General features: G+C 37.3%; 1 protein-coding gene across 1 annotated transcript in view; it reads left to right on the top strand.

Moving 5' to 3' along the window:
• Positions 1-17,199, top strand: part of Polr1A (RNA polymerase I subunit RpI1) — a 476,971-nt gene that overhangs the window by 358,334 nt on the left and 101,438 nt on the right. Inside the window, exon 28 of the mRNA XM_090382924.1 lies at positions 7,844-8,016. Within this exon, the coding sequence (XP_090239050.1) occupies positions 7,844-8,016 (173 nt within the window). The remainder of the gene's footprint in view (positions 1-7,843; positions 8,017-17,199) is intronic.

The following is a 17,199-nucleotide window of genomic DNA, read 5'->3' on the forward strand; positions in this document are numbered from 1 at the left end:
GTTTTTTTTTTTTTTTTTTTTTCACTAATGCTGTATAAGTTTGATTTCCTGCATCATTTGTCTCTGTTAATACTAACTCGTGTATTTGCTTGTCCTATGACTAGCCCCAGCAGACGTAATTTCTGATACTTACCCCTTTCAGGCTGCTGTATGTTCATAGAAGCAGTGTAAGAATCACTTTTACCTCTGATTGTGGCTGCTGTTAGTTTATTAGTCTGTGTATCCCCTCCTCTTCCCCAGGCTAGCTGTTTACCAACCAGCTTAATAGGGTATGCTAAGCAGACTGTTGGGCTGGATATCAGGATTCAGATATTTTTGTGTGTCATAATTCTTCCTTTCTGTTCTGTGAAGGATGTGGATGTATTTTTGTTTTTATTTTGAAAGCACTTCCAGGCATTTATATCTCTAAAAGTTGCTGATTCATCTGCTGGGAGTTGAGATCAAACTTATTAACTAAGATTTTGGTGTTATTCCTTGAGCTATTTTGATTTCATATTTCACAGGTAATTTTGCAATTTCAGATAGATAAGCAGTGATCTATCTGAAAAAGATGTTGCTTAATATCTTAATTTGCACTAAATAGTTTTTCTCAGCATTTACAGAGTATCAAATGAGCTATTTTTAGAGGTGCCAGGGAGAAGGGTAAGTATGTGTGTTCTGTTTGGGTTGAGTATTATTAGTTGACTTTATTGAGAAAAGTAGCAAATTGATGGGAGATGATGGTGGAAGGGCAGAGATGGGTACCAGATCAATACCTTAAGAGATATGTTGATCATTTAGCTCAGTGGTTCCCAACTGGTGGTACGCCGACCGGGCTAGCCGAGTGGGTAAAGTACCTGCCCGGCAACCCAAAGGTCGCGGGTTCGATTCCCGCCTCGGGCTTGGATCAAAGTACTGCAAAAACCTTGGGAGGTGCAATATGGCCACAGAAGCCGATGCGCCAACAACTACCAAATCAAAAAAAAAAAAAAAAAAAACTGGTGGTACACGAACCACCGAGTGTTCCAGGGGGGGTTCGCACTAAAAATTCTATAATGGCGTTTGTTTAGATTTACATAGGTAAATTGTTGTAAACTACAAAATGTAACTAATAATAAACAATAAAGTAAAATCAAATTAAATAAAAAGTAAGAATTTCCAAAGAAAGAAATCACATCTCCCACAATTCCTTATAACTAGTTTACTATCTTACAGTATATCATATTAAATAAATGTTTTCCATACTAAATAAATTTTTTTTTTTTTTTATTCTCAAGGACCACTGTTATGTATAGGTACTTTTTTTTTTTTTTTTTTTTTTAGAATCTATAGTACTTAGTACCGTGCATAGGTTGAAAAGTTGAAGGCGCCTCTGTGGCCAGGAGCAGCAATGCATAGCACACACTTCTTTAGAGGTGCCTCCGTAGCCAGGTGGGAAGCAGCAGCAGTGCGTAGCACACGCTTCTTGATTAGACCGAGGTTCGAGCCCGTCACCACCAAATATGGAGGATGCGGAGAGGTCAGGGAATGACCACTGCATATCCCCGGAGCAATATGGCCTTAGTTGCTAAATACTCCTAAAAAAAAAACCAACCAAACAATGAAAAGTTGAAAGAAGATATTTGTTAACATTAGACTTGAACTTCTGTTGATTGTAATTTTCAGGAAATACATAAGGAAGGTTGTTCCAGAAAATGGAAATTGAATGAATAAATGAGAAAGAAGAAAAGTTGGGTCTGTGAGTTTGAAGTTGGACAGTAAATGGATGTTGGCTGGTTGTGGCAAGTGTTCAGATTGCTTTGAAAGAGAGAGAGCGGGAATTATAGAAGCCAGTTCAGAAGAACAGTGCCCGTGGAAGTATCAATAGAAAGGTCTATGAAACAGAGAGTGGAGAGACTCTGTTAGAGATGAGACTGTTGAGCAGTAACACAGTGGTATCGTCACCGTCCTCCCCACACTGGGTGGCAAAGGCCCGGGTTCAAATCCCGTCCGTCGATGATGCGAGGAATTTTAATGGGCTTTTTTCACTCCGTGGCTGAGTTAGCCGGTTTCAGACACATTAAATATATGTGTAGGTGTAATCATATACGGGTGACCCTAATATCATAATTTGGGTTTTTTTTTTTTTTTTTTTTTTGTTAGAGATGAGTCATTAATTAACCTAACTGTCCTCAATGCAATCTAGAAGCCTGAGAGAAGTTTTGAGGACACCGTCCCAGATGCGGGAACAATATTCCATGGTAGGCCAGATTCGCAATTTCTACAGAGTCAACAACAATTTGGAAGAAAAGTAACGCCAAGAGAAAACCAAGTTTTTTAGAAGCAGAGGAAGCAATATTTGTAATGTGCTTTATGCCAGGAGAGATTAGAAGTCAGGGTAATCCCCAAGATCTTGCCTAGAAATCGGAATGTCATCGAAGGTAAACATAGGAGCAGAAGAATCCTTTTTGCGAGATAAGACAGGGCTGAGTTTTAGAAGGTTTGAAATTAAGTTATCTTTACCCCATTGGAGAATTACCTGGAGATCAGCATTTAAGGAAATGGCAGTGGATATTCAAGAAGTTCAAGCTGTTTGAGCAGGGCAAGGTTTCTCAAACTGGAAGGTGGAATGCAATGTGCTATCATCAGCAAAATTATGGATAGGATTTTCGGTCAATGGAAGGTCATTAATATACAAGAGGAAAATAGTGGGAGAAAGAACTGAATCTTGGGGAACACCCACTTGAGTGGAGAAATTAGAAGACAGAGAGCCATCTACCATTAACCAGTGAGGGGTCAGAGATAAAACTGGATACTCAATTACAAAAAACAGCTGGCAAACCATAGGATGGAAGCTTATTTAGAAGACGTTTATGCCAAACACAAATAAAAGCCTTGGAGATGTCAAGAGCAACTGCTTGTATTTCACCAAACTTTTCCATTCAATTTGTCCATAAATGAGTAACATAAGCCAAAATATCACCAGTGGATCGACACTGACGGAATTCATACTGGCGATCGTTGATCAGACAGAATGTTTCTAGATAGTTTAAGCATTGGTGGTTAATTAATTTCTCTATTACTTTAGAAAAAGCAGAAGTAATTGCAATGGGACGATAATTGGATGGGAGGGATTTGTCACCCTTTTTAGGAACTGGCATCTCCGTAGCCAGGTGGGAAGGAGCAGCAGTGCGTAGCACACGCTTCTTGATCAGACCGGGGTTCGAGCCCGTCACCACCAAATACGGAGGATGCGGAAAGGTCAGGGAATGACCACCGCATATCCCGGAGCAATATGGCCTTAGTTGCTAATGCTCCTAAAAACCAAATAACAAACAAACAAACATTTTAGGAACTGGCTGGATATGAGCAAATTTCCAAGCAGAAGGAAAAATACCTTTGGAATAAGAAAGTGAAAAAAGGCAGCAAAGAACAGGAGTAAGTTCAGGAGCTCAGGTTTTCAGAACAAGTGGAGAAATACCATCAGGACCTGGAGCTTTCTTAGCATCAGATTCATCAAAATCCTTTTGATGGAAGACCACAAGAGGCATTGAATGGAGTGTACCTGGGGATGGTTTGAGGGGATTTACCAAGAACATCAATACATGAGTTGGAAGAAAACTAGGATATCAGCAGGTCAGCTTTATCTTTGGGTGATGTGGCAACAGAACCATCTGGTTTCGAGAGAAGTTTGAACAGAGATGGGCAAAAATTGCAGCCAATAGTTGTAGCAAGAGACCAGAATGGTCAGTACCATTGGACAAGAAGCAAGTTTTCTACTCTTAGCCTATTCGAAATCTAGTTTGGATTGGTTAATAACTGCTTTACATAGTAACGGGTCTGTGAGTTTGAGCATAACAAGACTAATTCACCCATAGGTGGGAATAACTGATTTAAGCCATTAGGGTTGAAGGATTTTGCCGAAATCAGTAACAAATAGAAAATCATATGCCTAATAGAAATGATACTTAATAATAAAAGTTTTTATTATGCAATATCGCTTATAAAAATGTAGTACTGGAAATATTTTGTAATAAAAATTCAGAAATATTATACAATTTCAGAGAATATAGGCTTACTGGTTCGCTTTAAAAATATTATGTTGAAAGGGGTTTGCAATAAAAAATTATGTTGAAAGGGGTTCGCAAGTCAAAAAAGGTTGGGAACCGCTGATTTAGCTTATGTTAATTAGAAAATTACTAAATTTGAACTTCCATGTTTGGCTCTTTTACATGGAAGGGCTTTTCCAATTATTTTTTAATCTACTTGATTTTGGAAAACATTTTTTTAACAGAGGACACCCTTCACAAAAAAAAGAAAAGAAAAAACACTTACTTCATATTCCTGTACACACAACCCAGTAGTGTGCTTTTTTTGACAACTGCATAATCAAAACATATTCCTTAGATGACATGTTGATGAATAAAAATAGATCCTAATAAAAGTAAACAAAATATAACAAACAGGCAGGTATGTCATGATTGACATAATAGAACGGTGAAGAGTCAATGTGTTGAGCATAACAAGACTAATTCACCCATAGGTGGGAATAACTGATTTAAGCCATTAGGGTTGAAGGATTTTGCCGAAATCAGTAACAAATAGAAAATCATATGCCTAATAGAAATGAAGGCACTTCAGGGTAAAATTTCAAGCAATGTTCCTGTTTGGAGATATTCTACACAATGCCTCAGAGCAGCATTATGAAAGACTAAATGTAATGAAATGGTACTTATCTTTATGAAGATGAGTACTATTTAGAGAAGGCTTCATAAAATTCACAATCATCTCAGGTACCTGGGATGATTGTGAATTTCACAAATTTCAAAAATATACAGATTTTTGAAATTTCACAAAAATACAGTTTGAAAACTGCTTATAAAATACTGTGAAGCAGGAGCTATATTGCAGTCATCTTGTTCCTAAAATACCTAATGACTTCATCCTCAAGATGGGGAAAGCTGCCCTATCTTCTCCTGTATGCAAACAATTGCAGAGCATCAAGCACATAGTTTCTTTCTGATCTACCCAGATGACTTGAATTGAGTTATCTGTAAGAGCAGCTGTTGTCCTTTCCTCACACAGCATTATCCAGCTGGATTCCAAGAGACAGTACAATACTGCAGAATTACATGTAGTAGAGCTAGCCATTACCAAATCTGTATAAAATATAATGATTTTTCAAGCATATTGTAGGGTTATCCTCATCCAATCCTTTTGCAAGTTCAGCAGATGTTATATTCCCTTTTTGAGTCTGAATTTTAATATATGCTTCAGCTGGATCCCAAACTGCATTGAGAACAGGGGAGGTGGAAATGATATATCTGATATTTCTGTTAAATCTTATTTGCAATTCTTATTCAAAACAGTTATTTGCAATTACCCCAGGGGCTCACATCTGGTGAGTATAGGCTTGGCACACCCAGGGTCCTGAGCTGGATATCATCATTCTTCTCTTTCCTGGTGATTCCCCTTCTACTTTTGACTCTCTCTCTCTCTCGTAACTAGGGAATTTTTTTTTTTTTTTTTTTTGGGCTGGTGCAGCATAAGCCTCAGGCTTCCTTGCACCATATAGATAATAAAAATAATAATTCTTGCAAATAACTGTTGCTTTTCATTCCCTTATACAAGAAACACATAATAGATTATATTTCCAGTGGCAAGATTCATAGCATGGATGGACTACACAAAACTAAACCAGCTTAAGCATGTAATCATAAAATGGTATTTCAGTCTGTGCAGATTTCAAAGTGACAGTTGTTCTTGCTTGGATTTACATAGGACAGTTATCTTGCTCATTCTTTTTTGCTGAGGGCTGATGACACCTAGGTGTTGAGAACTGTGACACTGTTTTAACTGTCCATTGTATTTTAATTGCCATTCACGTTTTCTTAATTCATTTCATTTTGCTACTTTTAATCATCTGCACCATTTACACTTGGTCAAGTGTTAGCTGACATAGTGTGTTTGGTGTTTATAACTTGATATTTTATATAACCCATTAATTTATATACCTATATTTTAAATTAGTGTCATTAAGTTTTATAGTATATTTTTATGTAAATGCATATTTGTATTTACATAACTTAAATCAGGAGTCATGAAATGAGACATTGTTACCTTCTTGGAAGAAAGACATATAGGAATTACCTAATCCTAATAACATAAAAGATTAAACAACACTGCACTCCACAAATTTTTAAAGAAAAAAATTAATTGACAAGCTGGTAAAATCTCTACAGAAAACCTAATAACCCAACCATTTAGAAACCAATTTGACAAAGTTCTGAAATCCTTGTGGCTGTCATCTCAAGTCTGAAATCCTTGTGGCTGTCCTCAAAAGAGGAAGGGAAAATAAGGTATTAGGTCATACTTCAGTGATCACTGAGTGTCAAATGCATCACTATTTTTAAATAAAAAAAAAAAAAAAAAGTGGATTATTAGAAAACACTAGTTGTGAAGGTACTCTGCACTATTTCTAATTAATTATGTAATAATTATGAAATTGTCAGCAAGTCAATAATAAATTGAATGAGGGCTATTTTACAAGTAATGCACTTTTTTATGAACTAAAGAAATTAAACGAATTAGAAAAAACACTACTGCAAGATAACTATACATTATGTATTTATTTATTTAATTAAAACAAATTGAGTAAATTATGAGTGGTGTTATTGTAATTAATAAAATGATTTCTGAGAAAAACTCAATATTATGGTGATGACTGTTAGTAACTGCTCTTTCCTAATTCATTTGATTTATTTTTTTAGACTTTAATGACAAATTCATAATTACTGCATAATTAATTAAAAGTAGTGCAGCATTTTATTATAACTAGTTCTTATAATCGCCTTATTTTTTCATCCTCTGGACTTGATACCAGCATCTTCAAAGATTTTGACCTGTTTTCAAATTAGCCTCTAAATGGTTGTATTATTGGAGCGTTTTCTTTGCAGCTTGTTTAAATAAGCTGAAAGTTTTCATTCCAGCTTGTTTTAATAAATGCAATTTTTTTTTTTTTTTTTTTGGCATTAAAAAATTTACATGGAGTGAAGTGTTGCTTAATCTTTTATTGGGATGAGATGTTAAGATATTCTTCAAATACACAAAAATAATCAGATTATTACTTAACTGAAGTTAGTGAAAACCTTGTGCTAGTCCGTAATGTTTATTATGGAGAACACAGTTCTTTAAATACACCTAGCTATATCAAAAGTGGTTAAAGTGCATTAACACTGAAATGAGATTGTAAGGGTTTTTTTTTATTTATTATGAAAACCCCAAACACAAAAAGTATCAAAACTTATAGTACTTAGTACCATGCATGGGTTGATGGAGAGGGAGGGGATGCTGGAAACTTTGCTCTAGAGATTAAACATGAGTTTCACCACCTCAAACCTCCAATGAGAAAAGTGGTGGTATTGCACCGGTTGATGGGAGTCATTTACCAACTAGTAAATATAAATCAAACTGTGAAAAATCTTCCTTAAAATTTCTCATTAAAAGAAATTGAATAATATAATCTACCTGAAGTTAAAAGAGCCTTTTCACACTAAAAATAAAAGTGCAGTAGTTCCTGGCAGATTACATTACACGATGTTGAAGCAACTAAATGACCATTTGCATTTAAGCAATCCATTAAGCCAGTTGCTTTATGCCTTAAGTATCGGTGTGCACTTTGGATAATATAGTTTTGGCTCTGTTGATGGCTTTCTATTCTAGTCTGATTAGGCTCTGTTGGTGGAACAAGTTAGTGTCAATATTAGTCTAGCAATTCATATGTTTGAGAGGGAAAGCAGATAGGCAAGAATATGAAAATTTCCTATTTCTCTTTGTGCACTGCTATTGTACAAGTATGCATTTGTTATATTTTTTTTATAATTAGATGAAGGCTTTGAGACTGAGGAGGAAAGTCATTCACAAAAAGATGAAAATAACATAGAAGAGGCAGAAGATGAGTCATCTAGAGATAGCCTGTTATCAAAAGAAAGAGCAAGGCTGTCAGAGAAGAAAGAATGTTCCACCTTGTCTGAGAGGCAGATAGCAATGAGAATAAATGTAAGTAGAAATCTGTTTTATTACTAGATATTAGCATTAGTTGAGGCATATGATGCAAGAAATCAAGCTTATATAGCATCAGCCAATAAAAAGTCTCCCTCCCTCCCCAGCCCACCCCCTTAATACAATACTAATACTCAGTATTCTGTCAAAAAAATATGAATGCTTTGCTATATTTGATTTTAATCACAGGGATCTTTATATTCCCACTCAAGATGAACAGAGTATTCAAATTAACAGCTTGGACTTCTGTTTACCTTAGAGATAAATACCTTTATCTATGATTTTGCTTATGCTACTAATATCTTTTTAATCCACTGTACATTTAAAAATTGAGACACAGCCAAGCCAGCTGTGTTGGAACTTAGTTTTTTACTCATCAGCTTGCAGGTGGTCTCCATTAACAAATGTATGCTGAACTGTGAATAATATATTTTATCTAATTGAATATTCTTACTCCCTATCCTATAGGTCCTTGAAGCTGTCGCATTATGTGATAGGTCCTCGAGGCCATCACACCTGCGGCAGCCTCAAGGACCTATTGCACATGGAGGAATGCCACCCTTCTATGTTACTAGGCAACACTAGGTGGTAGATGACTCTCATCAACCGTTGCAATACCACCACTCTGCTTATTGGAGGCTTGAAGTGGTGGAACCCATGTTTAGTCTCCTGAGCAAAGCTCCAGCAAACCCCCTCCCATCTCTTCCATCATGCAGTATGATTGGTGTCTTTTGAGGTTATGATGGGCCATCATGGCAAGATCCACTCTTCCTTACATTTCAGAAGTACAGAAGTACTCTAAAATGGTGCTCTCAGGTCAGCTTCTAGATAGTCCACCAGACTGAACCTCTCTAGGAGGCTTTTGGATCAGCTAGTGTATAATCTCACTGCCTCTACTCTGCCAGATAGTGACTGGAAGGAGTCTGAGTAGTGTATATGTGAGGTGGGCACTGTCGAGGCCACGTTATGTCAGTGAGCTTGGGTACCTTCTTACCATCATATGTACACCATATTCAAAAATTTAATTACTTCATACAGCACCCCCCTTCTTACTTCTTAATACACCATGAATTATTAAATAGAGCTAACGTATCTGCAAAAAGAACTAAACCTCCTAAACTCTTCTTCATTCATTTCACAAATAAATATGGTCTCAGTTCTAATCTCAGTTATGTCCATTTCCACTTACACTGTGCCAAACCCCATGTACTTTTTCTGAGAGAATCCCAATTATTGGTTGTTTCAACCATTGCTCATCTCAGTTGTCTTATTCATTGTATGATTCCTTTTGCTTCAAAGGTGGTACTTGTGTTTTGTTTTGTTTTTTTTTTTTTCCTTTGTTAGTTGTTGGCGCATCAGCTTCTGTGGCCATAATGCACCTCCCAAGGGTTTTTTTTTTTTTTTTTTTTGACACTACTCTGATCCAAGCCTGAGGTGGGATTCGAACCTGCGACCTTTGGGTTACCAGGCAGGCACTTTACCCACCCGGCTAGCCTGGTCGGCGTGGTACTTGTGCATATGTCTGTTCTGATATTCCCTGCCAGAGACTTAGTAATTTGGAATCTTCTCTTTTCGATCTTTTCTGGCTTAAAATCCCTCTACCACATTCTGTCAAATTCATCTATTGCCTCTGTCATTCTCCCTACTGTACTAATCACTTCGAAATCTTTGAATTCCCCTCTTTGAAAGTTGACTTTCTCCAGTCCAACTTTCCTAATGGTGAGGTAATTTTTCTTGGTGATTTTAATGTTCACAACTCTAGCTGGCTTCCATTTTCTAGTCACGTGGAATCAGCTGGTCAAATTGCTGAGGCTTTTGCAATTACTAATGACCTTGCACAGATTGTTCATTTACCTACCAAATACCAGACAATCCTAACCTCGTAGCCAACACAATTGATCTTGTTCCCACAAACAACCCTTCAAAGTATATGGTTGATGTGAGTAATCATCTAGGCAAAAAGGTAATCAGATCACAACTTGGTGATGATCTCTTCTCCAAATGGAGCCTTTCTCTCGTGGACATTCTCAATCTCGTGTTGTTTGGCACTATAAGAATGCAAAATGGGATGATCTGCAAGATTTCTTTTCTTTGGTCGGATTACTGTTTCAAATCTTCTGATGTCAACTCTTGCTCAGATCATATTGGTGAAATTATTCTTGTAGGGATGGAATCATTTATTCCACACTCCACCTTAAAATCTCATCCTTTATCTAAACCTTGGTTTTCCAATAAATATGCTAAGGCTATTCAAGAGAAGAATGTTGTATATTGTAATTGGCTTGTTTCCAAATCTCCAGGTTCATTTTCTGTCTACACCAAAGCTCGCAACAATTATATAGTGGCGCCTCCATAGCCAGGTGGGCAGAAGCAGCAGTGCATAGCACATGCTTCTTGATTAGACTGGGGTTTGAGCCCGTGACAACCAAATACAGAGGATGTGGAAAGGTCAGGGAATGACCACTGCATATCCCCGGAGCAATATGGCCTTAGTTGCTAATGATCCTAAAAACCAAAAACAAAAACAGTTGTATAGCAATTATTAATTAGTCCAAACTAGATTTTGAACAGGCTAAGAGTAGAAAACTTGCTTCTTGTCCAAATGGTTGCCGACCATTCTGGTCTCCTGCCAAAGCTACTGGCTGCAACTTTTGCCCATATCTGCTCCCACTTGTGTAAAAACCATATGATTCTATTGCCACTTCAGCCAAAGCCGACCTGCTATTTTTCCTATTTTTCTTTCAACTCTTGTGTTGATAATCTTGATAAACCACCTCTCACTATTCCCAGTACATCCATTCAATGCCTCCTGTGGTCTTCTGTCAAAAGGATGTCAGAAGGATTTTGACAAATCTTGATGCTAAGAAAGCTGCAGGTCCTGATGGTATTTCTCCACTTGTTTTCAAAACCTGTGCTCCTGAACTAACTTGCTTCTGTTCTGTGTTGCTTTTTTTTTTTTTTTTTTCACTTTCTTATTCCAAAGGTGTTTTTCCTTCTGCTTGGAAATTTGCTTATATCCAGCCAGTTTCTGAAAAGGATGACAAATTGCTCCCATCCGATTGTTGTTCCATTGAAATTATTTCAACCCTTTCTAAAGTAATGGAGAAAAAAAAATTAACTGCTAACTCTTAAACTATATAGAAAACCTCCATCTGATATGGAATGGATGGATATGGATTCTATATCCATCCTCCTTATGTTAATTCTGACTTATGTTACCCAACTGTGGACAAATTCAATCAAAGTGTGGCAAAACTCAAGCAGTTGCTCTTGACATTTCAAAGCCTTTTGATCTTGTTTGGCATAAAGGTCTTCTAAGTTTCCATCTTATGGTTTGCCAACTGTTTTTTGTAATTTGGAATCCAGTTTTTTCTCTGACCTCTCACTACAGGTGACGTTAGATGGCTCTCTGTCTTCTAATTTCTCTACTAATGTTGGCATTCCCCAAGGTTCAGTTCTTTCCCCCACTCCTTTCCTCTTGTAATGAATGGCCTTCCTTCATGGATTGGAAATCCTATCCACAGTTTTGCTGATGATAGAGCATTGCATTCCACATTTTAGTTTGAGAAACCTTGCGCTGCACATACAGATTCTCGAGTATCCACTACCAATTCCTTAAATGCTGATCTCCAGGTAATTCTTCAGTGGTTCAAAGATAACTTAGTAGATTTCAATCCTTCTAAAAACTCAGTCCTGTCTTATAACTCGCAAAAAGGATTCTTCTGCTCCTATACTTATCTTCAATTACAGTCCGATTTCTAGCAAAATCATATATCTGTATTGGGCGATTACCCTGACTTCAAATCACTCTTAATATAAGCACATTACAAATATTGCTTCCTCTGCATATAAAAATCTGGATTTTCTCTTTCACTCTTGGTGTTACTTCTCTTCCAAACAGCTGTTCACTCTGTACAAATCACAAATTCACCCTACCATGGAATGTTGTTCCCACATCAGGTGGTGCCCCCAAAACCTCTCTCAGGCTTCTAGATTCCATTCAAAAGAGAGCAGTTAGGTTAATCAATGACTCATCTCTAACAGATTCTCTCCACTCTGTCTCATAGACATACTGTTTCTGCTGCATGCCTTTTGTATAGATACTTCCATGGGCACTGTTCTTCTGAATTCTCTTGCTTCTATAATCCCCACCCTGTCTTCTAAAGAGGTATGAACATGTGCCACAACCAGTCAACATCCTGTTACTGTCTAACTTCAAACTCACAGAACCAACTTTTCTTCTTCTTCCTCTTTTATTTATTCAACTTCCATTCCCTGGAATAGCCTTCCTTCATACGTATTTCCTGAAAATTACAATCTACAGAAGTTCAAGTCTAATGTCAGCAAATATCTTCTTAACCTTCAACCCATGCATGGTACCAAGTACTATAAGTTCTAATACCTCTCGTATTTGGGGTTTTCATTAAAAAAAAAAAAAGTATTCCACTGTGTAACGAAAATGCAGCCTCCTTGTTAGGGGCTAAAGGTATAACATAACATACCTTTTGTATATAATTAATTGAATTTTTTCTTCCACACATTACTTGGCTACTCAGATGCACTCTGTGTGTGCATGGTAATAATCATGATGGGATTTGCATACCTGCTTTATAGCTGTAAAAGAAATGTGCAAAGTGTCTTTTTGCTATGTTACTTATTAGTATTATCCCCCCCCCTCTCCCCAGATGGATGTTTTGGTATTTATCGGTACTTTGTTATTTGGATGTTAGTTACTTTCAGGTATAGTATCTGACAATGCTGTGATGGTATGAGTAAGCTTATAATTTGAGAGGTACAAAAAAGGTGTAAATAGTAACTGAAAGTGTGAGCAAATAAAGCTGTCACCCTAGCTATGATTACTAGTTAGTAAATAGTATGCTAACTAATAAAATGCTGCACTAATAATAAGTAACACTTCTCTTAAAAGAGAAAAGTTTGCCATATAAGGCAAATTGTTATCTTAGCCTTAAAACTTGAGAGATGTCTTTTACCTGGGCTTTATATTGGGATGCAAATCCTGTCATGGCTATTACTAATACAGCAGGTTCAGAGCTATATTTGCTCATACTTTGTAAATATTTATTTATTTATTTTTTATGAAAACCCCGAACACGAGAGGTATTAGAACCTATAATACTTAGTACCATACGTGGGTTGGAGGTTGGGAAGATGAAAGAAGATATTTGTTGACATTAGACTTGAACTTCTGTAGACCGTAATTTTCAGGAAATACGAATGAAGGAAGTTTGTTCCAGAAAACGGCAGTTGAATGAATAAACGAGGAAGATGAAAAGTTGGTTCTGTGAGTTTGAAGTTGGACTGTAAATGGATGTTGACGGCACATGTTCGGACTGTTTTGAAAGAGAGAGGGGGAATTATAGAAGCCAATTCAGAAGAACAGTGCCCATGGAAGTATCTATTGAAAAGGCATACAGCAGAAACAGTACATCTACGAGACAGAGTGGAGAGACTGTTAGAGATGAGTCATTAATTTAACTGCCCTCTTCTGAATGGAATCTAGAAACCTGAGAGAGGTTTTGGGGACACCGCCCCAGATATGAGAACAATATTCCATGGTAGGGTGGATTTGCGATTTGTACAGAGTGAACAGCTGTTTGGAAGAAAAGTAATGCTGAGAGCAAAAGAGAAAACTAAGTTTTTTTAGATGCAGAGGAAGCAATATTTGTAAGGTGCTTATGCCAAGAGAGATTAAAATTCAGTGTAATCACCAAAAAAGATATCATCTTGCCTAGAAATCGGAATGTCACCAAAGATAAGCATAGGAGCAGAAAAATCCTTTTTGCAAGTTATAAGACAGAACTGAGTTTTAAAAGGATTGAAATCAACTAAGTTGTCTTTGCCCCAATGGAGAATTACTTAGAGATCGGCATTTAAGGAATTGGTAGCAGATATTCGGGAAGTTCAAGCTGATTGAGCAGGGCGAGATTTCTCAAAGTGGAATGGAATGTGCTATCATCAGCAAAACTATGGATAGGATTTCCGGTCAATCAAAGAAGGTCATTAATATACAAGAGGAAAAGAGTGGGTGAAATAACTGTACCTTGGGGGACACCAGCATTATGGAGGAATTAGAAGGCAGAGATCCATCTACCATCATCCTCAGTGAGCAGCCAGAGAGAAAACTGGATAACCAATTACAAAAAACAGTTGACAAACCATGGAAGCTTTTTTAGAAGACCTTTATGCTAAACACGATCGAAAGCCTTTGAGAGGTCAAGAGCAATTGCTTGTGTTTCACTGAACTTTTCCATTAAATTTGTCCATAAATGGGTAACGTTGTTATGTTATTTGGTTTTTAGGAGCATTAGCAACTAAGGCCATATTGCTCCGGTACGGTGGTCATTCCCTGACCTTTCCACATGCTCCGTATTTGGTGGCGACGGGCTCGAACCCCGGTCTAATCAAGAAGCATGTGCTACGCACTGCTGCTCCTTCCCACCTGGCTACGGAGGCGCCTGATAAATGGGTAACATAAGCCAGAATATCACCAGTGGATCGACACTGACGGAATCCATACTGCCGATTGATCAGATGGAAGGTTTCTAGATAGTTTAAGAGTTGGCAGTTAATTGATTTCTCCATTACTTTAGAAAGAGTAGAATTGCAATGGACGATAATTGGATGATAGGGATTTGTCGCCCTTTTTAGGAACTGGCTGGATATGAGCAAATTTCCAAGCAGAAGGAAAACACCTTTGGAATAAGAAAGTGAAAAAAGGTGGCAAAGGACAGGAGTAAGTTCAGGAGCACAGGTTTTGAGAACAAATGGAGAAAATATCATCAGGACATGGAGCTTTCTTAGCCTCAAGATTTGTTAAAATCCTTCTGGCATCCTTTTCACAGAAGACCATGGGAGGCATTGAATGGAGCATGGTAGGAATGGTGGGAAGTGATTTTACCAAAATCATTAATACATGAGTTGGAAGAAAAATGAGATGTTAGCAGGTTAGCTTTATCCTTGGCTGAAGTGACAATAGAAACATCTGGTTTTGACAGAGGTGGGAGCAGAGATGTGCAAAAGTTGCGGCCAATAACTTTGGCAAGAGACCAGAATACTCTGCTACCATTAGGGCAAGAAGGAAAGTTTTATACTCTTAGCCTGTTCAAAATCTAGTTTGAACTGATTAATACCTGCTTTACAATTGTTGCAAGCTTTGGTGTAGGCAGAAAATGAAACTGAAGAGTTGGTTGTTGCTAGGGTATTAGTTTTTGTCTTGATTTCAAAGTAGGTCACTAAGAGATTAGCTTTTATTATGGATCCCAAAAGCAGGTCTCACATCGGTCAGTGACTCACCAAGTACTTAGCCTTCATAGAACCAGTTTGATGGACGTCACTGGAACTGAAATTTTGGCTTTATTCAGTATGTTGTGGTAATTTTAGCTTAATTTTTAAAGGTAATTTAATTGGTGCTTATTTTAATATTTTGTTATTTAAATTTTTATCTTACCTCTATTTAGATTATGGTTTCAATTGGAAAAGCTGATGAAAAGAAAGCAAGCTTATATAGCATCAGCCAAAAAAAAAAACCTAATTTTGCCCGTCCACTCGCTCCAAATATTTGTTTAGTTCTACCTTGAATCTATTTAAGCTATCAACTTCTAAAACGACAGATGTAAGTTTGTTCCAACAATCAATCCCTGCTGGCTAAAGGCACACTTCCACACATCTATCCTACAACTGTCTTTCCTAAATTTGAATTTATGCCTTCTCAGGCCACTAAGTTCTGCAGATTGCAGCTTCTGGAGACTATGCACCTGTGAGGTGATATGATTGAGGTGTATAAGGCCTTGAATGGATTGAGCAGGTCAGTGCTGAAGGGATTCTTCCTCTTGCTCAGATTACAAACCTGAGGGGGTATAGATTCAAACTGAGGAAAGACAGTTGTACAATAAATGTGCAGAAGTTTGCCTTTAGCCAGCGGGTAGTTGATTGCTGGAACAGACTTCCATCTGTTGTTGTGAAAATTGATAGCTTAAATAAATGCAAGGCAGAATTTTCTTTCTTTTTTTTTTTTTTTTTTTTTTTTGGCTGATGCTGTATAAGCTTGTTTTCTTGCATCATGTGCCTCTACTAATGCTAATTGAAAATGAAGTGTACTCTGCTTTTTCACAATTTATTGGCATATTCATTGTTTTTCCCTAACCTCTTATTTCCTGTGGGACCTTAGTTTTGTTAACTACAGCTTTGTGAAATGTGTTTTTCAGGAACTATGTATCCTATTGCAGTCGGCAGACGATTCCTGTAATTTGTCTGCACAAAAACTGCAATGCTATAACCAAATAAAAAATATATAAAAATAAAATAATGGAGCACAGCAAAATGCGTTCATCCAAAAATCTTTGAAAATCACAAGGAAAAGGGGGGGGGGAGCAAAGGTTGCTATATCAATGTTGTTCACAAACACGTCACGCTAAAAGTTATTTAGGGTGTTTAGTATATACACTCTGTCTAATGTTATATATAAGCATTAGAAGATTTAAAACTTTTTTGAATTCTCTATCATTAATCATCAATGAGTTGTTAATTTTTCTTGCAAAATAATAATGTTCTCATGACTGACCAACTTCCCTGTGCTGTAAATTGATTACTTATAGTGGTTTTCAACCTATATGTGTCAGCTTAGAGGGGAACAGGTATTCTGTGTGTTACCAGACACATCAGTCTAAAACACTGATGGACCCAATATCTTTCTATTACAGAAGATTTAGGAGAAGTCTGGTTGGCCTGCCTCCCTAAAATCCACTCATGCACACCTTCTCGATGGTAAGCCCTGTTACATCACTTAGGTGACAACAAACGTGTAGAGTAGTTCTCTTCAAGACGCCTGGTCAGCGTGAAGAGGAAAAGACCAAACCCTTCAGCATATGACAGCACGACAAAACAAATGGCCCTCAGTCTACAGTGGCTTTGACTCCCCCTCTTATGGCAGTGAGAGGATCAGAGTGGAAGCAGAGGATGCTAAGAATCTCTGAGTACAACCAGGCTGCCATGCACAGAAACTGAACTTGGCCTGTTACAACGTAAGATCGCTCATCGGTGAAGACAGGACATTAGAGCTGGAAAAGGAATTAGAAAATGTGAATTGGAATATCATAGGTTTGGCTGAAACAAGAAAACGAAATGAATAACTTATAAGTTTATCAAGTGGAAATCTGCTGT

The sequence above is a fragment of the Mastigoproctus giganteus genome, chromosome 10, assembly GCF_048544385.1.
Source record: "Mastigoproctus giganteus isolate SK-2022 chromosome 10, ASM4854438v1, whole genome shotgun sequence".
Classification (NCBI taxonomy): domain Eukaryota; kingdom Metazoa; phylum Arthropoda; class Arachnida; order Uropygi; family Thelyphonidae; genus Mastigoproctus; species Mastigoproctus giganteus.